The 25,802-nt window shown below is 45.0% G+C and overlaps 1 protein-coding gene across 2 annotated transcripts in view; it reads right to left on the bottom strand.

Annotated features, from left to right (window-relative positions):
- ROR1 (receptor tyrosine kinase like orphan receptor 1) overlaps positions 1-25,802 on the bottom strand; it is a 152,456-nt gene that overhangs the window by 22,379 nt on the left and 104,275 nt on the right. For both annotated transcript variants that reach the window (XM_030455609.1, XM_030455610.1), the window contains exons 3-4: positions 13,440-13,727; positions 12,010-12,040 (exon numbers count right to left, since the gene is read on the bottom strand). In XM_030455609.1, coding sequence (XP_030311469.1) covers positions 12,010-12,040; positions 13,440-13,727 — 319 coding nt within the window. The remainder of the gene's footprint in view (positions 1-12,009; positions 12,041-13,439; positions 13,728-25,802) is intronic.

Raw genomic sequence — 25,802 nt, 5'->3', positions numbered from 1 at the left:
GCTGGCAAAAGAATGTGCCCATTCATCTCAGGCAAAATCAGGGGGTTGAGGGAAAATGTATTTATTTAAACTAAATTTACTGACACAACAAGTTTGCCTGGACAACTGCAGCAGGGTAACATTTGTGATTCTTTTTTTTTTTTTTTTCTGTTAAACACGGATCTTTGTTGGCTCAGGCATCACTAATAGCATCCAACTAATAGCAGGTGAGATGACAGCTCCTTTCCAGCCCCACTAAAGCAGCCACACACAGATTTTCCCTGTTAACAAGATCAATAAACTTGACACATTCCCAAATCAATGATTAACTCCTTTTACAGTAGTTGCAGTCGCCCAAGGTTAGGCCTTTGAAAGGCCAAAGCTGGAGGGCCCTGCATGGTTTTAATTATCACAATAAATAATCTCACACCTTATAATCTTCTTCCTCACACTCAGGTTTGGGATGAAGCAACACAAATTGCAACCGAGTAGGTAACTACACACCGAGTGATGTTATCTTTGTAGGAGAAGTCATTCTGAAGGCTTAACACCCTTCTACAGTAGTGAAAAAGCACCTTGGGTCAATCCAGATTTATTTCCAGGTTTGATGTTTTTACTAGACTGAATAAACACTTGCCCCAAGCCTGAAACCACTGGTTCTCTGACACCACTGCTTCTCCTCCAGGCTGCGGAAACCCAGAGTAAACTCTGGAGTTGAGTTGGGTGTGATTGACACCTCCTGGCAACAAGGAACCACACTGTTAGCTCAGGGTGAGGATTGTTCCCTCCAGCCTGGAGTGGCCTTTACAGCCCCTGCAGCTCAGGGTTCTGGCTCATGACAAACTCCTGGTGGCTGCCAAGAGTGTTGGGTGGCCCCTTGGAATGAGAGAGCTTCAAGTGGTCTTCACCAGAGAGACCTGTTCCACAGGGTCATCCAGGTTGGTAAGGACCTGTGAGGTCATCAGGTCCAATTATTAATTATCAAATGGCCTTTGCTATTGCATTTTCATGCAACTGAAATGCTCATAATGAATAAAATCACTCATCAAGTGATTAAATGCATGCAGTGAAAACACAAGAAAAATATTTATATAAGGTAGTGGCTGAGTATCACCATAATGTATTTCAAGAATATCTGGTTAAAAGTAAGAAGAAACAGACCAAGATGGTGATGTATTTCCTCTTCTGTTGTACAAAACCATTGCAAAAAAGATAAAAATAAAGTCACATTATACAACACTGTCAACTGAGCAAAAGATTGGTTTCGTTCCATGTACAACAGAAATACTATTACCACAAAAAAAGAGCCTGTGGAAAACCGTGAAAAACAGCACTTTTGTAACTCATTAAAGTGGTTTCCAAAATGAATCATCTAGGTTACAGAATCACAGAATCATTTGAGTTGGAAAGAAGCTCTGAGATCATCAAGTCCAACCCAGCCCAGGGCACTCAGTGCCACATCCAATCTCTTCTTAAAAACCTCCAGGGATGGAGAATCCACCCCCTCCCTTTGAGCCTGGGGATGCCTGAACTCATCCTCTCCTGGAGGTGGAGGAACTTGGGCTTCCAAGGAACCACTTCAAGGTGGAAGGACAGAGACCCCATAACCACTGAACCATTTATGGAATCCCAAGGTCTGATGAGACATTGGGGGGGGGTAAGGAAGAAAAATTTGCATCAATTTTGAGGGACCAGCAAAGGGTCCAGCACGTGGCTCAGGGTCCCAGCCTTGGGATGTCTCATCAGGAGAAAACCAAAGGCTGAGTCCATCTGAAGGGGGAGGAGAAGCATCAGCTGCCCAGGGGAAAGGGAGAGGAAGCAGCAGATTCCTCAGGGCCAGACAACTTTTCATGTGGGTGACAGAGAGACTTGGAGAGGAAACAAATCCATCAGGCAGTGGCCACAGAGTCTGCCTCCCCCCTGCCAGCCCCCACGCTTTGTTTGCAAGACTCTAATTATTATTATTATTATTTGTTCTCCTGCCTGATTCCTACCACGAGCCACCCGAGATTTCACTGCCCTAATGCTTCAGCTCTTTCATCTTAATTCACTTTTCAGCCTGCTGGCAGCCAGCACAGAAAACAAAAACCTGCTTGAAGTGGTGCCCAGAGCTGAGCAATTGCACACCCTTAGGAGCTGAGGAACCTCTGACAGATCCCTCCTTCCTCCTGCTCCTTTTCTTGCTTCAAACTGAAACTAGCAGGAGAGGATTAATCTAAGGAATATCAGCAACTGAAGTGGAAGAAGAACAAAATGAGAAAGGGATTGAGTTGCTCACTGAGATTTCAGTCCCTGGCTAAGCAGGGTGTTTTATTACCACCACAGAAGTATTAGAGGCTTTAAATAGTGTTTCCCTTATCACTAAGGGCCTTATGCAATGGGGAATCTCACTGTACCTTGGAGATGACCTCAGGCATTAACTGGCTGCTGAAATGTTTGGCTGTTTCTTTATTTCACCCCTTACACCTCACCAAATCCCATGGCTGTGCTGAGCTTCCAGGCAGTTTGCAAAGTGTTGTAAGGACATTCAACCACCAGAAGTTACAGGGTTTTAAGGAAAACAAGGGCACAACTTCTTGCTCCATGTGGCAAAAGTTCCATTTTCCCAGTCAGAAAGCCAGAGTGAGCCCCAGTTTCATTTGCAGCTTCCCCACTCAGTTACACAGACATCTAGACATGATGCTAGAAATTGTTTTACACCCTAAGTACCTTACCCAGGCTGTGCAATTATTTCCCTTCTTTCCCCCTACATTTGAAGACCTTGCCACCCATCTCCCCAGAAATAAAACCTATAAGCAACAGCTCTCAGGAGGCAACAGCACAAGGGATGTCTTCTCCTCCAGCAGCAAAGTCTTTTGGTACCTGTTCTACCCCACCCAGGGAAATCAAGGAGGTTGGTTTCCAACCTTTCAGCTTTTTGTTGTGGGTTTTCTTTTACCAATAAACCTCCAGAATACAATAGAAAGCTCCAAAAAAACTGAAAGTGGGAAGGAAGAAGCTCTGGCACTTGAAATATGCTCCTCACTCCCCAAAACATCACAGAATGGTCAGGGTTGGAAGGGACCTTAAGGACCATCAAGAGCCAACCCCAATGGATGGGCAGGGACCCCTCCCACTGGAACAATCCCACCTCTTTTAGCAACTTTTAGATGAAAAGTCAGGGAAGAAGGTGAGGGTGTTGTAAATCTCTGCCCATAAACCACCAGACCAGTGATCTCTGCTAGAAACTTCAAGATCCCCCTTGGAGCACCATCAGCTCTAATCCCCTGTGCATCAGGCACCCTGAGCCATCACCTTTATTTCATCTTCAAGGACAAGACACCCACTCAGCCAAACCCTTCCCAAACTAGAGCAGCACAAAGCAGCTCTGTTTAGTCAGGACTGAAACCTGACCTTGTCCAGGAAGCTGGAAATTCATTGTTCCTGAAATGTCAGATCCTTCAGGCTCAAAAAAATCCACATAAAGTCATTTAAATGATCCTTTTGGTTAGAGCTAAATGAGATTTTAAAAATGTTTTCTTAAATTAACATTATTTTGAGAGAGGAAAACATGGCTTTCTGAAAACTGAAATGTTGCACAAAAACACAGTGCTTTGGACACAACTGCTGCTGCAAACTTTTAGCAGCTCCAGCAGGAATTTTGGCACTCAAAATGCCAGTTTATTGGGAATGACCACACGAAATGGGGGAAAATCAGGTTATAGCATCTTCCTCCTCTCCAGTGAGGGTCTGCTGGGCTAGGGGCTACTGACTAACAGTCTCAGCTTTATTCAGGATGGAATAAACCCAAATAACTGAAGGCTCCACATTTTTATCAAATCCAATCCATTTTTCCAACCAGTCTTAGCTGCAGCCTTAATAGAGATCTCAGCAGCCCAAGTCCTCTGTCCTGGGGTGGACTGAACTCCAACCCAAACAACTTCTGCCAGGGAATTCAGTGGGAAAAAGGCCTCTGAGTGACACTAAGGATATATAAGCATTACCAGGAACAATAGTTGGCAGGTCTGATCTATTTGGTTTGACTCACAAAGCTCCTTTTATTATCAGACCAAGGCAGACACAGATTGCCAACTGCACAGAATAAATATTTTTCAGACTTTTATTCTTATTTTTTGCCTCAGTTAAAGAATATCTCCATAAAGGAGGAGGCTGCAGGAGATGATCAGGGTAAGTAATGTAATTTTTCAGTCTTCCCTGTTGGTCAGGGTTGCCAAAACAGAAAAAAAAAACCCCAAAAAACAACTTGAAAATGATCCTCACTTTGCTCCTTTTAAACAAATCTGGAAAATGAGCACTGTGTCTGTAACAAAATGTATACTTACAGGATTTTGAGGATTTTTAAAGTGTTGGTATGAATACTGCCAATTGAGGTCACCAATGAAAGAGAGGAAAATCTGTCTGCACTGTGTATCAACCTCCCCAGGTTCCTCTGTGGAATCTGAAATGTTCCCAGATCCAGAGTGTAAACAAATGAGCTGAGTGCTGGCATCAATTCACCTTGCAGGGTTATCCCCAGCATTTACCAAAATGCTAAAAAGCAGCTAAATAGACAAAAAAGCACAAGACCTCATTATTTCCAAAACACTGAAAGTTGAGGGCTTCCTCACTAAGTAAATCTTCCCTATTTACTCCTCCCTTCCATGAACCACACAGCCTCTGCCTCTTTTCTGACCTTCTCAGGCAGGAGATAAAATGGATAAAATGCAGGATAAAATGCACTATTCATATCCTTTCTTTTCTTGGATGCACTGTGGGAACAAGCAGAGGGATTTGCAGTTCTCCAGGAAGGATGGAGATGGGATGGGATGAGATGTCTTGCTCCAAATCCTGACTCAGGATTACTGAGCATCCAACTGGCCCTACTGAAGCCTTGTAGAAATAAAGGCTCAACTACTCTTTAACTACTATCTGTAACATTCCACAAGGCCATTTCTATACCCAAATATAGGGTATATGTGGTTGCTAGGGGTAAGCCTGGGCAGAAAGAAAACCAACCCAGTCCTAAGAGCACATTGTCTTTTCCTTTGTATGATAAAAATGCTTTAGGGAACTCTGGCTCCCCATGTCCAAGGCAAAATGAACTTCACTCATTTTTCCCTCCCCACTTAAAAAAAAAGAATATTGACAGGAGGGTAATTCAGCTGTTTTCACCATCTCCCTGCTGGGCCATGCTCTGCCTTCCTGGGGCACAAAGACAGAAGGGCTCCAGGCAGGTAAGGGTGGGACATTCAACTAAAATTGCTGAACATGTTCATCACCTGCCTTTTCAGTAGTAAAAAGCACCTTCTAAGGTCAATCTTTCTCCAGACCATAGGTAGACATCCCCCAGCATACCACAACACCAGTAACCCACTGGGTTAGTGAGTGCTGGGGTGAGGGCTCTGGGGCAAAGCACTGGGATTTTGGGGGCATTGCTCACATGAAAAGCAGAGGATGATGCATGGCTGCAGAAGACAGGTTCTGGTCTAGGTTTTCCCAGAGAGGGAGCTCAATTCTTTTATTTCTTTACAGGCTCAACATGCAAACAGCTTCAGCAAAGCAGCCCAAGGTGTCCAACCCAGCCAAGGGGACCACAGGGACTTCAGCTGCATCTGACCTAGCACAAAGAGCTGGAGTTAAGGCAGCTGAAACTCACCTTAAATTCTCCTCCAGCTTTCCTGGGCATGGACTGGGAGATAAGAGGAGGTAAAGAGGCAAAGGATCCTGGGAATCTCAGATAATGTGTATATTTAGCTACCTAAGTACCCAGAGACAGATAAAAAGCACTGTAATACACCACCTAGAACCAAACCATTTACTACAAGACACAAACACAGCTTCCTAAATGCTGAGAATCCAGGGATTTTCATTTCCTGTGGCTTGCTGAGGAAAGCCCAAGAGCAACCCCCTCCTTAGCCTCAGCAGTCACCCTCCTGCCCTGGGATGCTCCAGGAATGTTCCCAAGCAAATCCCAGCAGAATTACCAGTACAAAGGAAAAGGTGAGCCAGGAGATAAGTGCACACCAGATCAAAGAGCCAGCCAAGAGGACAAGTCCAGCTTTCCCTGGAAACATTTCATCTCCATGAGCAGCATGCTCCCAGCAGATAACCTGACTCCCAGGCCCTGGTAAAACCCAGGGAGTTTTATTTTCCTTTGAATGAAGTCATGCAACAGAACACAACGTGGTTTCTGTCAGCATCAGCCACTCAGAGACTTCATCTTCATACTGCCTGAGTTTTTATTTCCATTTTTTTTTCTTGCACAAATATATTTACCTTGGCCCCCACACAGAATCTCCCACTTCAGGTTTGAGCTTTCCATCCTCCCTGCTGGATGCAGCAGCTATTGCCTCACTCCACAGCCAGCCTATAAAAGATCCTGAGCCCAAACTCTTGGGATTTGCCTTCAATCCTCATTCAACATTCCCACCATCACCAGGCAACAAGGAGGTGGTTTCTACAACAGCAAGAAAACGTCTTACAGGCCTGGAAATCCATCCACCTCCTTCCCCAAGCCCCTGGGGTGCTGGGTGCCATGGGAAGGCAGGAGCAGCAGGGAGGTTGGGCTTAGGATGCTTTCCCAGGAACTCCAGTTTCTTTATTGGCATTTTTATTCCTCTGAAGCTGAGGGAAAAGTCTCTCTCTCTCTCTCTCTGTGACTTTTGGACATCCAAAATCAAATACGTAGCTTGGCCAAGCCTCACCTGGATGCTGGCCAGTGCTTGTGTGTTTTCTCATTGAAGGGTTTTCTCCAGTCACACAGAGCCACTGTACAAAAGATCTGTTTTACTAAAAAACCCAGATGTGTTCAGCTTAAAAAAAAAAAAGAATCTTAATCACTGGAAAGAAAAAACAAAATTATGAGAGAACCCTGTGGGGGGTTTGTGGTTTCACAAGCCTTGCAAGCTTGTTCTGAGAATCTCAAACCCCATTTTGATTTGATGAATCAAATGCCCCTTAAAATCATAGCCCTCTCCTCTTTGCCTCCTCTCCTCCTTCCCAGTGGTTAAATAAAGCACAAAACACCACTATATTTAGGTTATCTCTGTACAGAAAGCTCTGTTAAGACAAAAAGGAGTGTTCAGGAGCAATCCTGACACCAGGACTGAACATCCCCCCTTTCAGGTGCCAGCCCATGCCAGACTCACCCACTCTGATTTCCAACCACACCACTGTCCCTCTGCCACACAGGAACTCATCCAAGAACAGGAATATTTTCATTTTTTTTCCTCTAAAACCTAAGCCACCACATCTTGTGAACATACAGAACACTTCCAAGAGGTGCCAAGCTCTTCTTCCCATGTTTCAGCTCTAATAAAGTCCCAGGGCTGAGTCCTTGAGTGAAATCCTTCACCTGCAGGTGAAACCTTTTTGAAACTTCCTCACACCACAATAAATTCATTTTGTTCTGCTCTGAGACAGAACACACAGAGGGTTTTTGCCTGACCTCTTCCCACTGGCCTACACTCCAGCAAGGTTTGCCAAAGTCATTTGTAGACTCAGCTGTTTAAAAAAGCAGTTCTGAGGTCTGTCCCACTGTGGCAGCTCTTGAACAGGATGCAAGGGTGCTCCTTCTTTGATTTCAGTGCCCAGGACTTCTCCTGGAGCAAGTGAAGTTCAGGGCAAGTGTGGAAACAACAGAGAATGAGAAAAAAGATCAATAATAATAACAGAAAAGACTGGGCACACAGCTGTTTTCCAGGCCAAAGTATCTCTTTTGTTGCATTAAATTCTCTCATCTCCAGGATTTTGCTGTGCTTTGACCTCAGCCTTTTCTCATTTCAATCTCTGTAGCAATGAGAAGAGACCTGAGGTTAACAAGACACTTCTGCATTCCTTAGAGGACAAAACCTTGCCACAAATGGTGGCTAAAATGTCAGTTTCAAAGTAATGGAACTTCAAAAATAGTGTCAAAGTTATCATCTTTCAGGAAAACTGCTTTCAGGAAATTTTTACAATAAATGGCTATGGCCAAGTAGATATAAAATCACAGAATAATGTGAGCTGGAAGGGACCCACCAGGACCACCAGGTCCAACTTCCATTCCTGTGACAAGAATTGGTTCCCTAAGAATCACCCCATGTGCCTGAGAGCATCATCCCAACACTGCTGGGACTCAGGCAGGTTTGGAGCTGGGACCATTCCCTGGGGACCTTGTTCAGTGCTCAACCACCCTTTGGGTGGAAAAACCCTTTTTCTGATGTCTAACCTACACCTCCCCTGCTTCACCTTTTCTACCATTTCCCCAAGCCCTGTCCTTGGCCACAGGAGTGAAAAACTCAGTGCCTGCCCCAGCTTTTCTCTGTTTTGGGTGTACAAGAGATGTACCCACAGAGAACCATACTGGGAAAGAGTCAACCAGGGAAATGATGCTTTTGATTTTCCTCTACGACTCAAATAATTAAACTGGAGTTTGCCTGTGCAGATTCCATGGGGAAAAAACCAACAACCAAACAAAAAAAGAAGCAAAACCAAGTGATGGTGGCCTTTGACATCAGGAGGGTCTGACTTATCTGCCAGAAGAGGCCTCCCCCCAGCCTCCTGCCTGCTGGAGGTGCCCTTGACACCATCCACTTTAGGGAAACTATTCCAGCAGCTGCCCCCTTCCTGGGCACACACCCACGGGAGGGAGGTGTTGATGCTCACCCCACAGATGCTGTAGCTGGCCCTGTATCTCTAACACCCTCTGGCAGCAGGCAAGATAAAATAAAATTTATTTATCAAGCAGGAGCGTGGGGTTGTTTGGCTTTTTTTTTTTTATGGTCTTGTGGTTTTTTTTAAAAACAAAAGCATCTTCAAGCTAGGCCAGAGCTGCAGAGCATTAATGGAATGTAAGTCCCTGGCCTGGCAGAGAAAGGATTTCAAGCTGCCCTGTGCCAAAGGCAGGAGAGTTAAAGGAAGGATGTTTGGGTCAGTCAGGGCTTTGGGCTGCAGCCATTCCTTGGATTCTTGACTTCCTTAATGCTGGCACTGGTTCTGCTGGAGCTTCACTTGCTTCACACTGGTTTGCAAATCAGATTTTTGCCTCTAGCCAACTCCATCCATGCTTAGGGGAAGCAGAAAGCATAAGGATGTCACACACACATGAATTATTATTTTATCTAGCATGGCCTGTCTTCTTTTTCCCATTTCACCTTCCCATTTTGAAGCCAGAGGTGGCCCATCTACTTTTTCTGCCATTACATCAGGGCAGAACTCAGGTCCTAGAAATCACAGGGAGAAAAACTGCTGAGCAGATGGATTTTTAAAATTAAAAAAAAAACAACAAACACAACATGACCCTCAAATTAAAACCTTAAATGAACAGAACCTTCCACTCGTGGCAGACTGATAAAGAACAACACATGGGGAAAGCAAGCCTGCTCAGCAGGGCTTTTGCTCATGGCCTTATCAGAGGGGAAGAAGCCCATGCTGATAAGGCAGAAACACTGCCCAAGCACGAGTCTGCATTTCCATGACATCCTTCCAAGTGCTTCTATATTTAACCTGTGTTTAACCCCAGTGAAACACTGGGCATCTCTCTGAGGATGTCCCCAGGGATGCTTTTTAGGGAAGGAAAATCAGCTGAACCCCCAAACCTCCAGCCAGGTAAATCAAATCCCTGGGACCAGTAGCCTAAGCTTTGAGAAAAGGGGAAAAAAAGGAAAGAAAGTAGTAAAATGGCATCAAGACTGTGAAACAAGGCAATGATCTGAGGGCTGATGCATTTGGGGGGTGTCACAGAGAGCAGGCTCCAATTTCTCTTTGTATTTGAAGAAATTTGCAATCAAAATACCAGGAAAAGGAGGCATTAATCTCTAGAACAACTCCAATAAATCTGCTTTTCAGAAAGAAAATTCAGCAGAGCTGCACAGCACTCTGTTCCCCTGTGCTGAGGAGCACTGCTGCCTTGAACCACTGCTCTTTCAAATGTTTTTTTGTGGTGCTCACCTATGCAGTGTGGGATTGCTTCTACCACAGGCACTTCCAGCAAATTTTCATTCATTTCAGAGCCAGGAATTTATTTGCCAGCTTGTATGGGGAGAAGGCAAAGCCTGGGGAGGCTCCACAATACTGAAGGGACAGTATTGCAAACAGCAAGGAGCAGATTCTGAGGCACAAACAATGTACAATGACCTTTTTTTTTTTTTTTTTTAAACTCTAATTAAGTACAAATTCCAAGTTTATAATTTCTTTGTCATAAACTCCTTCCTGATTTTCTTATTTCATAGATTAAATGTAGCTGGCATCTACAGGAACATCCATGTTCTCCAGGCAGTAAATCAGAATCAATCAGAGATCCCTCTGCACAATGTTCTGGATCTGTTTCTCCCCAGTTTTTAGCACAATCTGACCCCTCCCAAGAGCCCACAACCTTCAGGATAATGAAAGCTGATTAAACATTGGGTTTGGGTACAAAGTTATAAGGCACAACTATGAAGCCAAGCATTAAAGAGGAAATCTCACTTGATTTTCACACCCTGGGCTTGTACCTGTGGATGCCAATGGGCAGCAAAGGCTGAAAACACAACGAAAATCTTGGGTTAAATAAATTTAAATCAAATTTAATGCCTGATGTGATGTGTACAGAAAACAGTGATTGTTCCCTGGATATTTGGGCTTTGAGCACAGAGTAAGACAGAGCCATGGTAAGGTAGAAGGAGGTGTCCCTGCCCATGCAGAGGGGTTGGCACCAGGTGATCTTTAAGGTCAAGATCTTTCAACCCAAACCATTCCATGATTCTCTGAAGGGTCCTTAGCTCAGGTGGAGTCTCATACTCCTGGGCTCCTGCACTCTTGACACTGATTTGGAAACCTCACCCTGTGGGTTTCTGACCACCAAGGACATGTTGCTCAGCCTTAGGAATTTCAGAACCCCCCAACCAGGTGGAAGCAGACACAAAAGACACATCTCAGCTCATTAATTAAGCCTCCAAACTGCTAAAGAGCAGCCCAGCCCCATGAAACCTTCCCCCCCAGAACACTGCAATCACAATTAGGAGTCTGAGGCCAAGCAAGGAATTCCCATCCAAACCAAACTCATTCACTTCATGCCAGGTGCCTTCAAAAAACAAGACAAAACCACATGTTATGATGTTCCATTAGAGGGCATCCTAGGATGTCCTTTTGTGGTCAGAGGCTTCCCCTAATTCATACCTTCTGGGGTACCTTGTGAACCATCTTCTCCAAGGACCCTTAGGGAGATTCACACCCCCTTTTTGCAGCCTTTGTAATTGTATTAATAGGTTCACTTTAGGTTCTAATTGGTACTGAATTCCTTTTCTAATGATCCCTCAGCAGGAGAGATGGGTTTTGTGTCCTGTGCCATCCATGTGAGATGTGAAGGAGCTGGACACAGCCTCACAAAATGGATTTCAAGCTTCACAACACCTGAAGATAACACTTGGAAACAATAAAGGACTACAAAAGGTGAGCAAGCTTGATCACGTATGTTCAAACCAGAGGGGAAGATAAATGTATGTCCCTCAAAAGTGCCCAAAGACAGAAGCTCCACTGCCAAAACCCAACACAGAAGCTGCTGAGAGTCAGCAGGAGCAGAACCTGAGCTCCAGGGAGCTCTCATAAAACCAGGCACAACTCCCACCCAGGCACTCAGTCTTAAAAAAACTCTTTTTAAAGACAGTTTACTAATGGATAGATAGATACAAACAGAGCTCAGAACCAGCAGTCCCCATAAAATCAGTAAGAAGCCCCTAAGTAGTAAAATCTAGTTATAATGACAAATATTTTCCAGACTGGGCTCTGACATGTAGGAAGCTCAGTTCCTCCTCATACCTGTCAGCTGTAGGTACACTGAAATCAATTCAAAGCCCTGAAGGCACCAAAGGATCTCAAGGCAATAATATTGGGAATTAAGAAGTCTAGAGCAAGAAATGGGACTTGACACGATAACATGGAAATATATCCTGGAGATAGATAATGCAGTTACAATAAATTACCATGCTTCGAGTGGAACCTAAGAGTGCTCCTGTCACCCAAAATGAAAAATGAACTTCTGACTGCTGAAACTGAAGATTAATGAACCAACATGAGAGACAGAGAACAACTTACGAGGATCCTGGGCTGGCGGTTGGCGGGGGACCTGGAAAAGGGACAGAAGAAAAACAACCTGATGAGTTATGGGGAGGTAGCAAGCAGGAAGCTTTCAGAAACCTTTTAAAAGATAAAAGCAACAGCTTGTCATGTTGGATGTGGTTTATGTAGTTTAACAGATGAGATGCTGTTTCTCAAAGCCAAGGCTGTCTCCTGGAGCAAACCACCCTTGCTGGGGACAATCAAAGGTTGAGGTCCTGTATGTCAACTGCAGCCATCACAGAAAAGGGTCCAGCAAACCAAAAGCATCTTGTAACTATTAACTGGGAGAAAACAGCATCATTGCCCTCTGCCCATCTTCACTATTGATCAGGGAATTCATCCTGACTCGCTGATCAAATTTGTTGTGACCTCAGAGGGATTTGGCTGAGAGGGTTTGGTTGTTGCTGCCCTCTCTGCTTCTATTTTGGCAACTACTGGAAGGGTTGAGTGGGCTGGAGTGTTCATTCTACTCTGTATTTGCTCTAAAAACTGAATTCTGAGGGTAAATGTTAGACTCATGTAATCATCATGGTTGGAAAGGACCTTCAAGATCACTGAGTCCAACCATCAGCCCTACACCACCTTAACCACTAAATCACCTCCCAGTAGAGAGATGAGATTGCTCCAGGTAGGAAAAAACAACCCCAAACCTCAGTGTTTTCTACAGGAACATCTATTTAACTACCACTGCTCAGATAAAAATCTCCTACATTTCAGATACAGGCCAAACAACAGCAATTGCTTTATGAGAGAACACCTAATAATTAATTTATCATCATTTCCAAAACGTGGGAGATTAATGAAAAAATAAAGGAAAAACTCCTGATACACATCATTCATTGTGTGTTATTTATCCATTTCCTAAAAGGATTAACAACTAGGGTGCTGTGCAAACATCCTCATCTCCTGAATGTGGAGGTGGAGGAGAAGTCAGACAAACCCTGCTTTTTGTTTGGAATCTTCTCAGTCATAAAATCAGCCCTGAAGGCAATTATCTCAATATAATCTTTGAAGAAAAAGTGGTTATCTGACCTGACAGGTGTGTGTGGCTCTCACCACCATGCCTCCAGTCTATACCACAAGCTGAAATATCTCACTTGAGACAGAGGAGCTCACTCAGGCACGAAGAATAAATTAATTTTAATGGCCTGGTGTGCATATTAACGAAAACTGCTGCTCAGTGATTGCTGTGTTTCAGTTTTAGAGAGCAAAAGCCACTCTCAGAGCTGGCAACATGAGCATCTCATCCAAGGAAACAGCAAAAACACCCCCAGAACCGGGCAGGAGCAGCAATCACCGGGGTGCGTTCATTATCAGCGGATAAACGCACCCTTCAGTGTGGGCCTTTCTCTAAGTGACAGCTGGAAACCTGGGAAAAGACTGAAAAAACCCCACCCCAAACTTACCAAATTTGACAAACAGCACCCCAGTGGTAGAAACAGTCTTCCTGCCATTAGTAGCCACGCACTGGAAGTAGCCAGTGTCTGTAGTATCCAGGTTGCGGATGCGGAGCCGAGAGCCGTAGCTGGTGGCACGGAAGGAAATTCTCCGGGGTTCCTGGACAACTGGAGCATCGTTTTTCAGCCAACGGACTGTGGGAGGAGGATTCCCAGAGACTTTGCAGTGCAGCTCTGCTGTCTGGCCCAAGGTGGTGGTGATGTTGTTCATCGGCTCGTCAAGAGTCAAGAAGTAATCTGGTGTGTAAAAAAAAAAACAGAGAAAAATTAGTGGGCAAAGAATTCCAGCTCAGGAAATGTGTTAAAGAAAGCTCCTGGTTGTCTTGGAAAGGGAAACAAAAAGGAGTGGCCAGGAGAGAATGATCAGATTTGTTAATGGAGGGTTCAGGGCCAGCAATAGGTCCCACAGGGTTTTGCATGGTAATAAAGGGAAGAAATTCTGGCATTTCCTTTGTATTTCTTGAAAACTCCTCTTCCTTCAAAGCCAGAGAACAAGATGGATTTGGTATGGGGAGCAGAACACGTGGGATTTCATCTCTGTGCTGCAGGTTCAAATCTAACCATGGTCATTTCTTCACCATGTAAAGAAAGCAAGGAAAACTTGGCTGTGCTCCCTGGTTCTCAGGTACCTCTCCTGTTAACCCAGCAATAAAAAAAAGAGATTATGAGTATGTATGGAAAAAAAAATCTCCATCTTAGCCAACTAATGCCCTACTTAACTTGCTTAGTTATTTACATCAGTGTCTTCAGTAGCTGCTCCCTCCATTGTGTTCTGAGTGCATCCCTATCTCATTCCTTTGGGTTTAACCTGTTCAGCATGCAAGCTCTTACTCTCTATTTACACAGCACTTTCTACAGGGCCTCTCTCTTCTCACTTGGGTCCCCAGGAGCCACCAGGAGAAACAATTAGCACAAAGGAAGTGGCCACAAGTATTTCTTTCACTGCTTGAGCAGCCTTGCCATGTGCAGGTTATGACACCGTGCTAAAAAAAAGAAGCAAACCCCAAAAACCCCTATTTTTACCTCTGTGTATGGGGTAAATCTTGCTGGAGATGGGCAATGGGGTGGGAAGGACTTCCCTGAAGGTGTCAGATGGGGCTTTTTTCAGCTCTGCAGAATCCTTTCTGCATGCTGCCTGAAAACATTGCTGATTTTTTATCTTAATAACCTCAGTGGGAAAAGCAGGATCTGAACCAGCTCACGTGGGCTTGGGTTCCCTCCACAATCTGGGTTTAATAAAGCCCCACTAATAGCAGGGAACTGGAGAACCACAGCTCGTTAGCCCATGTAACATTTCTACACCACAGTCATTTATTTCCATCCTGATAATATTTCAAAGCCTGGGTCAGACATCCACAGTCCAAAGGCAAAGAGTGGCCTCAGCCCTACAATGGTCTCTGCTGACAAACACCACAGTAAATAGAATATTTTAAGGCTCCTATGGCATACAGGAAAAGCAAATAAAGGAGTAAGGATGGAAGGGGAGTTTCCTAGGACTGGAGAAGGATTTTAAAGCATCATCAGGAACAGCAAGTCTGGGAAAAAGTGTGGTTTTAATACAAGAGCTGCTTCTCCAGAGGTACAAACAGAAATAGCATCAGCATCCAGAGCTTCTGGCTCTCCTCTAGGTCTTCTCCACGATCTATTACAGAAACACTACACCAAAACACATCTGCTGAATTCAGCTGAGTCCTCAAAGACATAAACTTTGCATCCAAACCATAAATCAGATGGAGCAGATCACCTGAGATTGAAACAAAGCAGGTTTCAAGCCACTGGAAGCTTCCTAAGATGTTTCTCACAGATAAAGCAGTTCTGTAATTGAAAATGAGCTGAAGGTCTGAAAGAGCTTCCAAAAAAGCTTGGACTGTTACTAGGGCAGACAAAAAAATGAGCATCCCTTCCCTATCAGGCACAGAAACCATCCTTAGAGGCCAAAGAGGAAACTCATTTTATTTGTAATACCTCCATCTCTCACCTACCAAAGCTCCTGCCACCACCCTCTCCCTTTAATAACAATTATGCAAAGAACATATAAAATAGTTCCTCTCTGCATCCAGGTTTCTGTCCAGCTCACACACACCCCCATCAGCCACTCTAGTGCCATCAGCATTAACATCTCCTCCTTCTGGGACCAAAGGCCAAGAAAAAGAGGTGGAAATCTGCTTTTTGTGCTTTCAGGAGGAGGCAAATAAAAAAAAAACCCTGAAATGGGGATGAACCTACAGCATCCAGCCATGCTCCTGCAGCACACCACGTTCCAGGTGACAGCTTTCCCAATGCCAGGGAACTCTCCAGATGCCCCAAGTTGACTCCCTTCGACCCAAAGATTAATTTCTTAGAAAAACCCATAGTTCTTCTGTACAAAAAGATTGTTGAATTTCTGAGATTTCAGCCGCCTGGTGGCAGCGGGCAGTGGAAAATCTGAGTTTTTCACCCTGGCTCCAAGCAGTCTTGGGTGAATCACTTCAAGTTGTGATTTTTTCAGAAGAGCCAAAGGGAAGTAGACACCCAAAGCCAATCAAAGCTCACGTGGGATTTGTGAGGCCTTTCAAAAAACAGCCCTAAACCTTTTGGCTCGAAGCTCTCCAGCTCTAAAGTGAGGATAATAATCCCTCTGACATCATGGGGAGGCTGCTCTGGACATTAATGAGATAATGCTCATAAAGCACTTTGAAGGTGAAAAGTGCTATGCTGGGAGAAGCCCTGTTGTTGTATTTTCAGTTAAATCTCAAGGTTTCAAGCACATGACAAAAGCTGGTCCCTATTTTAGAGTAGCACCCTATAAAACCATTTTGGAGACATTTTAATTTCCCAGAAAGAGAGGAGAACGGCCTGGAAAAGTTCTAACTAAAATTTAGCCCACCTCTAATTTAATAATAGTCAAACTGATTTCTTTTTTTAATTTGTAAAAACAATTTACTGCTGGGCCTAGAGCCCTGAATGCCAAGTTTCAGCCCACAGAGATCTTTTTTTGTTTTGTTTTGTTTCGTTTTTTTTAATGGCTGAGTTATAAACCCTTGAAAAATGCTGACAGCCCCTTTGCTAGAGCAGCACTAGCGGGTGCCCTATAATGAACTTTTAAATGACTTGAGATAATATCTGGAAAGCCAAGCCTGAAATATATTTCTGGGTTTGAGCTGGTGCCAAAGCAAACACAACACATCATAAGTCATCCCCAGGATTCAGAGAGCATAAACTGGAGACACTGCATATAAAATCCCAATATTAGGTATCCTTCATCATGGCCAAACTTTGCTTGCTGGTTTGATGTTCCAGAACAGCACCAGCTGTGGGAGGACAAACCAGAGCATTCTGCTTGTCCCAAAAAAAAAAAAAAAAAAAGGAAAGGAAAGTGGTGGGGGCACTTCCACAGCCAGGTCCTGACGTTGTTCAATACGTGTAATAAATCCTGAAGGATTCTGCTGCTTTTAAGTGGAACCCAGGTGGCTTTCAGAATAAAAGCTCCTCCTCTCTGGCCAAGGAATGTTAATCTGCTCTGTGACCACAGGGTTACTCTATCTTAAATTACCAAAGAGCAGTAACACCCTCTTTGCTCGGAGGGGAATTTTGCTGCCCGCAGTGAGATTTTTTTTTTTTCCCCCCTCCCCAAGCCCCGGGTGTGCTCTGTGGTTCTGATTTCAGGAGGTGTTTAAGGCATGGTGGGGCTGCAGGATTAGACCCTGAAACGTCCATTTTATGAGAAGACTTGTTGTTTCATTTATCCTTCCCTTTATGCCCTTCTGATCTTTCAAAATATTCAAAGAGAAGCTAAAATTAAAGCCCCCATTTAAACCATTGCAAGCCTGACAACAGCTTTGGTCCAGGTGCAGCAGGGAGGATGGTGTCCCAACCCACTGCCCGCTGCAATTCCCTGGAAAAGAAGATCTCCAAACCAAACCTACAGCTGTGGGGACACCAATTCCAGCTGCTGGGCAGGAGATGAAGTTGAATTCTGGATTTGAACATTCCAATCTGCATTGCAGCCCATAAAGCAAGCACCTGGTTGAGCACCTGGGACACCACTTGTACAGATGCTTCATGGCATTCATCTTTTTGCACCAAAAGGTTTAGCAGCTCACCTGTGCTCTGGCATTCTAGACATTAGAAATTAAGAAATGAAAAACAATATCCCAGTCAGTGCCTGCAAGATGGGTAAGTTTAAAGTATCCTAAAGAGTTTGGTTTGAAAGGAAAGAACATCAGAAGGTCCAACACAGGCTTCCCAAATTCATACACTAGCCTGGAAATAAGAATTTTCATTCATTCAGAGCTCTGTCTTAGCCACATTAGTCCAGTCTGATGCTCCACTTGGACCTGACCCAAACTCACACTTATTGGCATCACCATCAAACTCAGACCACTGGAAGTTTTCTGTATGAAAGATCTCTCTTTTGGAGAAAAGGTCACTGACCCAGAGCCCACCCAGCTGAGTTTGAAGCTGTTCCTATTCCCCTGAAGGAACCAGGAGGATTTCTGAGAGCAGCACAGCCACAGATGGAGAACATCATCTGCTGGAATAAGGATCAACCATTGACTGCTCCAGCTGCCAGAACTCACCCAGGAAGGACAACTCCTGGCAGGTCTGACCAGCAGCCCCTTGGTTACTAAAAGAGGCAAAAAGAAGACTCCCAGTTGGAATTTCACTTACTTTAAATCAATAAAAGTAGAGGGAAGAGACTCAACCTGTGATTTGGCAATCCCTAGGAAGAGTATCAATGACACAAGTCCAGAGAACCATGAGGAACCACTCAGTGTCAGCTGCCTTGATCCCAAAGGAAACACTCTGGATTGGATCAGGTGGAAGGCAGGAGGGCTCTGCAGAGGGACCTGGACAGACTGGAGAGTTGGGATGATCCCAATGGGATGAGGTTCAACACGGCCAAGTGCCGGGTCCTGCACTTTGGCCACAACAACCCCATGGGGATCTCCAGGCTGGGCATGGAGTGGGACAAAGGGGCCTGGGAGTCTGGATTGCCAGGAAGCTGAACAGGAGCCAGCAGTGTGCCCAGGTGGCCAAGAAGGCCAATGGCATCCTGGGCTGGATCAGGAACAGCGTGGCCAGCAGGTCCAGGGAAGGGATTCTGCCCCTGTGCTCAGCTCTGGTGAGGCCACAGCTTGAGTCCTGTGTCCAGTTCTGGGCCCCTCAGCTCAGGAAGGAGATTGAGGTGCTGGAGTAGGTCCAAAGGAGGCAACTGGGCTGGTGAAGGGACTGGAGCACAGATCCTATGAGGAGAGGCTGAGGGAGCTGGGGGTGTTGAGGCTGGAGAAGAGGAGGCTCAGGGGAGACCTCATCATTCTCTCCAACTCCCTGAAAGGAGGTTGGAGCCGGGGGGGGTTGGGCTCTTTTCCCAGGCAACTCTCAGCAAGACAAGAGGGCACAAAGGGTCTCAAGTTGTGCCAGGGGAGGTTTAGGTTGGAGATTAGAAAGAATTTCTTTCTGGAGAGGGTGATCAGGCATTGGAATGGGCTGCCCAGGGAAGTAGTGGATTCTCCGTGTCTGGAGATATTCCAAAGAGCCTGGATGTGGCACTGAGTGCCATGGGCTGGGAACTGCAGTGGGAGTGGATCAAGGGTTGGACTTGATGATCTCTGAGGTCCCTTCCAACCCAGCCAATTCTATGGTTCTATGATTCTGCTGCCTTTGTTCCTCAGTTTATTTTCAAATCAGCTTCCTCAGTGATGTGTACGTGGAGCAAGACTCCATTTGGGACACAGGGAGTCACCACCTGAGGATAATTCACTGACCTGGGACAGCCTGACCCCTGCTCGAGGCTTTGTGGCTGTTCAGGTATCTGTGTGGTTTTGGGATTCTCCCAATTAATTGCTGTTTGCTGCTAATTAACAGCTTAGAGATTGCCCTAGGCCACAGGGGAAGGAAACTGGAGCACAGAAGCCTGCAGAATTCTAAAAAATTATCAGCACCTGAATCCCCCTGCTTTTCATGGGATGTCAGGTTGGAAGGGTCCTCAAGGATCATCTGGTCCAAACCTTCTGATGGTCTTGGGTTTGGGTAGGAACAGGACCAATCACTGCCCATCTCATGGAAACTCTTAACTTGCATCTGAGAGTTCAGATCTGCCTCTCCTTAGAGCCAACTTCCAGGTTTAAGGACAGATGTCTCGGTGACAGCTTTGACACTGTCACCTGGCAAGGGGAAATGAAGCTTTGCTTTCCTCAGGAACTGCTTTTATAGCATGAGTAGGAAGCCTCGAAACTTTATCACAAAAAGAAAAAAAAAAGTGATTTGGAATAAGTAAACAAACGTCCACATCCAGCTATAAACTCAACTACTGAAAACCATCAAGGGATTTTGTTGTCACTTTAGAAGCTGCTCTGCCAGTAAAGAGCCACGTAGAAAAACTCCAGCTATTAAAAGCAGAGTGTAGAGAAAGGTATGTGCCTCAAGATTAATGCTGGAGAGTCAAAGAAAAGCTGTTATTTTTGACATTTTGACATAGCATCACTTTAGGATCTGGTTCTTATTAGCCCTTTCTGTGCTTTTTAAAGGCCTTTTTTTTTTTTTAAACCAAAAATGTCAGGAAATTTGGAACAGAAACTTACAATAAAACACGTCCCTTGACCCTCTGATCTATCAATCTTTCAAATAAACAAAGATAGCTGGATGAGCCAGGAAAAGGTTATTATATATAGTTACCTTATGTATAATGCTCTGATACTGCACACTCCAACTTTCTATTAAAAAAATCCAATGCAAAGGAAGCATTTTGTGGAAGGTTTTTGCCCCAAATGCCCAACGTTACTCAGGGTGGTTTTGTTTTTTTTTTTCAGGTTGGGTTCCGTGACCTTCAGATTTCACACCCTGTATTATTTATAAATGAGACATTCAAGAAACACAAATTCTCAAATAAAAACCTACACTCCGTCAGTGGAAAAGCAAACAAAAGGAGCTAATGTACTGTGGCTAAAAAAATTTTCAAACAAAGTAGGAGTAATTTACTGCCTGGCTACTAACGGGACCCCACAAATAGGATCAGAATCCTGAGCCCCATCAGGGGAGCTTGATTTACCCAATATCCCCCAGATAATAAAGGAAAATAAAAAGGTAAATTGTGCATGAATGTGAAAGCTGTAATTCTTCCTCTTTCACCACACGGATCAAATTCACATCCAGTGATTTCAAAAGAAAATCTGGAAATCTCTAAAGAACTGGGGCTCAAGTCAGGAGGCCTCCAGCCACCTGGTTTTCCCCACGTTTGGTTTTGTTTATGTTTTTTAAGATGTAGTTTGCCTAAGAGTCACATTCTCCATGGGACATCAGAAAGATTTTGCCCTCTAAGAATTCCCAGCCAGGTCAATTCCCTGCCTGGAAAGCCTTAGCAAGGGGACAGCTTCAGCACGGATCCAGCAGCAGGAATGGCAAGGGAGACCCCAGACCTCAAGGGTCCAGCAGTGTCTCTGTACCCACTGGGATGTTCTGAAGCCCCATGGGCTCTTCTTGTGATGTAGCTTCCCTTCAACCCACCCATCCAACCCATTCTGCCCACCCAAGGTTCTCCAAGAAGCTAATGACCCCCATTCCCACCCCATGGAGCAGCTCTCCCATCTCCTGGTTTGCTCTTCCCCTGTTATTTTCTGCTCTGGATGCTCAATTGATCCCAGGGGAGGGATCCTTGCTACAGGTGATCCTTGTATTGATAGGAGTTAGAACACTTCAGGATAAATCCCAGCTTCACTGGAGTGATCTGGGGTGCTTTTTGCAAAATCCTGACTCTTGTTGCCAAGCTCTCTGGGGAAGGTTTGTTTTCCATAGAGCACCTGGAGCACCCCAAGACTGCAAGGTCTGTGCTGCCACGTGGGCATGGGGAGCTCAAAGATGTTTGGAAATGAGAATGGATCCCAAGCCCTGAGTCACCCTAACATTCAGACTTGCTTGCCAAGGCAGATAAGCCATGAAAAGGGAAAGAAAAATAGGCAGCATCTGCAAAAACTCACACTAAGGGGCTTTCTGTGGAAACTGGAGGGACCTGGGAGCTCCTGGGAGGATGGAGGCACCCCTGATGTGCTGCACCCCAACATGGGTGTCCTCAGGTCTGCCTCTACCATGACCCAGACACATCTTGTGGATGGTCAAGGAGCTGCTATGATGAAAGGAGATCCTGAGGTGGCTGCAGGAGGGCAGGGGGGGACCAGGAGGACCCACAGCAAGAGCATCATCATCCTCTGATCAGTCCTGTAACATCCATTGAAGCTGAATCCTCCTCACAGTTAGAAAAGAAAATAATATTTCAAAGCTGACTCTTTCTTTGCCTGAGGATGAAGAGTTCCCCAACAATTCCTCTTCTGTACCAGATGTAAATAGGCTCTCATTCCAATTCAGACCTATCTATTTCTTTGTAAATAAACTGACATCTAAAGAAAGGAAAAGCCTACCCTTCCACAACTGGTTTTTTCATGGAGGAGAAGCAGCTGAATGAAGGGCTCTTCACCTTTTTAAAAGATGAGGGAAGAGAAGAGCTGATGGTAAATCAGAACCTTTCTCAAACACAGAGCTGCAGCAGGAGCTTGGCCCAGCTGAGGGGAGGCAATGCACAGGCAAGGAGAAATGGGAACCCAGAGTGCATTAAAGAAGATTTTAAAAATGCTGGCACAGCCCAAAAAAGAGTCACATTAAAGAGCAGAGAATGGACCCTAACAGCTGGCAGCAGGGCAGAGCATCCTCCTCAACTCCACGAGTGTGGAGTGTCTCATTTCTGTGTCTCATCCAACCTTTTTGTTCTGCCTCAGGTACCACTTACCTGAGGTTTTCAGCCAAATGGTTTTCAGCCAAACCATTGCTGAAAAGAAATTGCTTTAAGCCCAGTGGCCGTGCCCTGGCAAGGGGCAGAAGGGGGGATACAAAGGAGCACACAGGGAGGGGACTTCTCTGAGCCTCAGAAAGCAAGGACATCTCCTGCCAAGCCAGGGGAAACCAGCTCAGGTTGGAGCAACCTGGTCTAGGGGGAGGTGTCCCTGCCCATCTTGGAACTGGGATGGTCTTCCAGGTCCCTTCCACCTCAAACCATTCTGACATCCTAGATGCAACTTGGGCTTCTCATCCTGCCACCGACCCCCTGAACTTCACTTCTTTCTCCTTATATATAATTTACTGTTTATCAGATCACATTTTCATTTCATTTTTTTCCCTCCTGGCATTCCCTCCGCACACCCTGATTTACCAGTTGGAAAAGAAGAGAGAGAAATGCTCCTAGCTCAATATCCCCTGCTTGAAAAGCGATTATTTTTTTATTTTTTAGGCACAGTTTGTTTGTTTTTTTAAGGTTTTGGTGAGAAACCACCTCCTCCCTCCCATCAATCGCTGCTTTCAACAGCTCTTCACGGGTGGCTGCGTCTCTTTTAAATTCATTTCCTGCTAAAAAGAATAAACAGGCAACTGTTTAATGCTGTCGATTTAGCTTATTTAATAGAAATTGAAACCTGAATGGGGCTCCCTTGTAAGATAATCACTGCAGACCTCACTGAGCTAGGGAAAGCACCAGATTAAGTAATTATTTCAAAATGCAGAACGTCGTCGTTTGGACAGACCCAGAGCTCGTCCTCCTCCCCAAAACACAGGGGATGTCTTTGAGGAGAAGATGCTCATTTCCACAAGGCAGCAGGTAGGGTTGGAGCCACTTAAAGCAGACAGCCATTTAATTGGGGAATTTGGGCTGGAAAGCACTTTCATGTGGTGAACTTAATAGGCTTTCAAATGAGTTTTACTGGGACCGCCTGGCTGACTTGGAGCACAGGCAAGAGGATGTTGACTCCTTGAGATGCTTGTTTGCAAAAGAAATGGAAACTAAGTGCAGGCCTAATTTTCCCCCTTGAGGTTTCACCTCCCCAAGTCCCTGTGTGCTGCAACAAGCCAGAGTTTCAGAGACTTTTCAGGAGAAGCAGAAGAATTCTTGGGTGGACAAGACAAAATGTGTGCACCTTCCTTTGCTTGGGGAATCCACCCCTCTGACTAAGCTTTTTGGGGCAGCAAAGGGATTTTAATCACATATGTAAATCCGTGTTTAGGTGGGTAAGCTTACAGCAGTCTAAATGCTAATCAGTGCCAGTAATCCCCCAGGAATGCAGGATGCAGCCCTATGAGTGGTAATTGCCACATTCCAGGTGGATTAGGAGCATGGAACCTCATTTTACCTGCTCTGAGAATGGAGCTGAGGAGCAGGTGCCATGGAAGGCTCAGGGAAACTGGATTCATTACTAACAAAGAGGCCAGGCTGAGCTGGCACAGAAAGCAGAAGCTTCTTTTTGATCAATAAGATGACTCAAGGAGCAGAAGCTTCTTTTTGATCAATAAGATGACTCAAGGTCCAAGATGGTGGCCATCATCCCAACTTCTACCTCTCCTACCTCTGGAGTTGCAGCTTTGCAGCAGGACCAGCAGCCAGGGTGGGAAATCTGCACCCAAGGGTGCTGAGACTCTGGAACAGGTTGCCCAGAGAAGTTGGGGATGTCCCCTCCAAGGTGCTCAAGGCCAGGCTGGATGAGGCTTGGAGCAGCCTGGGCTGGATGAGAGGTTGGAGATGATCCCAAATCCATGCTGTGATTCTGGGATGGCTGCTACAAGCTGGCATGGGGAGGGTTTTGAAGAAAGGTGACACCAAAGGACACAAACAGCTCATGCTGCCACCAGCCACCTTCCCCTGGTTCCTAATTTATGTCCAGCAAACCAAGGCTTTGGAGAGTGCCACCTGAGGAGTGTGTGGAAAAAAGGACGCTTTGGACTTCCAGCTAAGAGGAAGCTGAGCCAAACCATGGACTGAAAACCAACCTGGTCCTGAGAAATCACCCTCCAGAAAACCTCACATTAGGAATAACAACACAGGAGGCACCAGGGGCTATTCTCCAGCACAGATCATGTACAATCTCCTGTAAAACTACATCACCTTCAAGATCTGTCTAGGTTTTGGTTGAAGCCCACAGCTTTCCCTGCAAGATGCAGCAATCCATGGGGGCTTTACCGGGGGAACCTCTGTGCTCACAGCAGAGAACAAACCATGGATCACTGATGATCATTTGCAAAAAAAAACCACATTTCCACCACTAAAACAAAGTGTGACCCCTGTGATCATGGGGTGGGTTTCTAGAGAAAAATCCACCCTGGGGGTTAGCAAAGGTTGCTTGCCAGGGATACCAGCAGAGGTCTGAAGGAAGCCTCTCCAGTTGCCTTGTCTGGGGCACTTCCTAACTTTTGAGTGTTTGGCCTTGACTTGCTTTTTCTACTCCAGTTATTTTTATCTTACATGTTTTTGAAAAACCAAACAAAGCTCCCAAACTAGTGAAAACACATGTAGGCATTCTGTTTGGGGGAATGACCACCCTTCACTTCTTTGGGACATTGCCTGTGGACCTGCCACAGGCACCTGGGTGAATCTCTGCAGGGGACTGAGACATACACTTTTTCAGTGCCTTCTTTCAGCAGTTTGTTGGGAATTAGGAATTCTCTGCTTAATGCCTACATGCTTTTCTCCCTTTCCTACCAGCAACTTCAACTTTCATCTTTTTCTGGACCACCAGAAAGTTCTGCTCCTTCCCTGGTGGGAAGGCAGATGTGAAAGAGTCAACCCTGCCTTAAAACCAGAGCTATATATTCTTTCTATTTCAGCCCAGAAAACACATTTATGCTTCAACATGAAACATTATGAGCATGTGTTCATAAAAAGCATTCACAAAACAGAGATCAAGAAAACCACTATGAAAAAACCATCTGTGGCAGAACTCCACTCTAGGAAATTTCAGTCTAAATAGTTAATGGCTGGCAAAGTTATAAGCAAATTAAGACTGGTTGACAAATTGCACAGTTAGTGTGGCTAACAGCATCCTCCTCTGTAAATGTCATGTCAGAAGCATTTCAGAGACCAGACTGACTCAGGAGCTGCAGGCCACTCCTTGGCAATAAAGGCTGGAGGAAGCCAAGCAATTTGGCTTCAATAATTGGTGGTGTATATACTACAACATGAAGGGAAGGAGAAATATATCCTTTTTTTCACAATATATATTCTGGGGAGCTCCAAATCACAGATAATTACCACCTGCAAACATATTTCCCCCCCCCTCTATTAACTTAAAGCCTCAAAACTTCACAATAAAACACATCAAGGCAAACTGGCTGCTGCTTGGTAATTTTGAGTTCAGATCCTAAGATCCAGCACAGACAAAATGTCAAGCAGTTCATAAACCAACAGAACTAACATCTTGAAATACTTTTACCATGTGGAACACTTTACTGGTACAAGAAATGAACAGAGCATTCCCCAGAATACAGAACCACACGTAATTAAATCTCAAAACCATCACAAGG

Source organism: Calypte anna, chromosome 8 (assembly GCF_003957555.1).
Source record: "Calypte anna isolate BGI_N300 chromosome 8, bCalAnn1_v1.p, whole genome shotgun sequence".
Classification (NCBI taxonomy): Eukaryota; Metazoa; Chordata; class Aves; order Apodiformes; family Trochilidae; genus Calypte; species Calypte anna.
The sequence above is the reverse complement of the archived record's forward strand: the minus strand, read 5'-3'. Positions and strand labels throughout refer to the sequence as shown.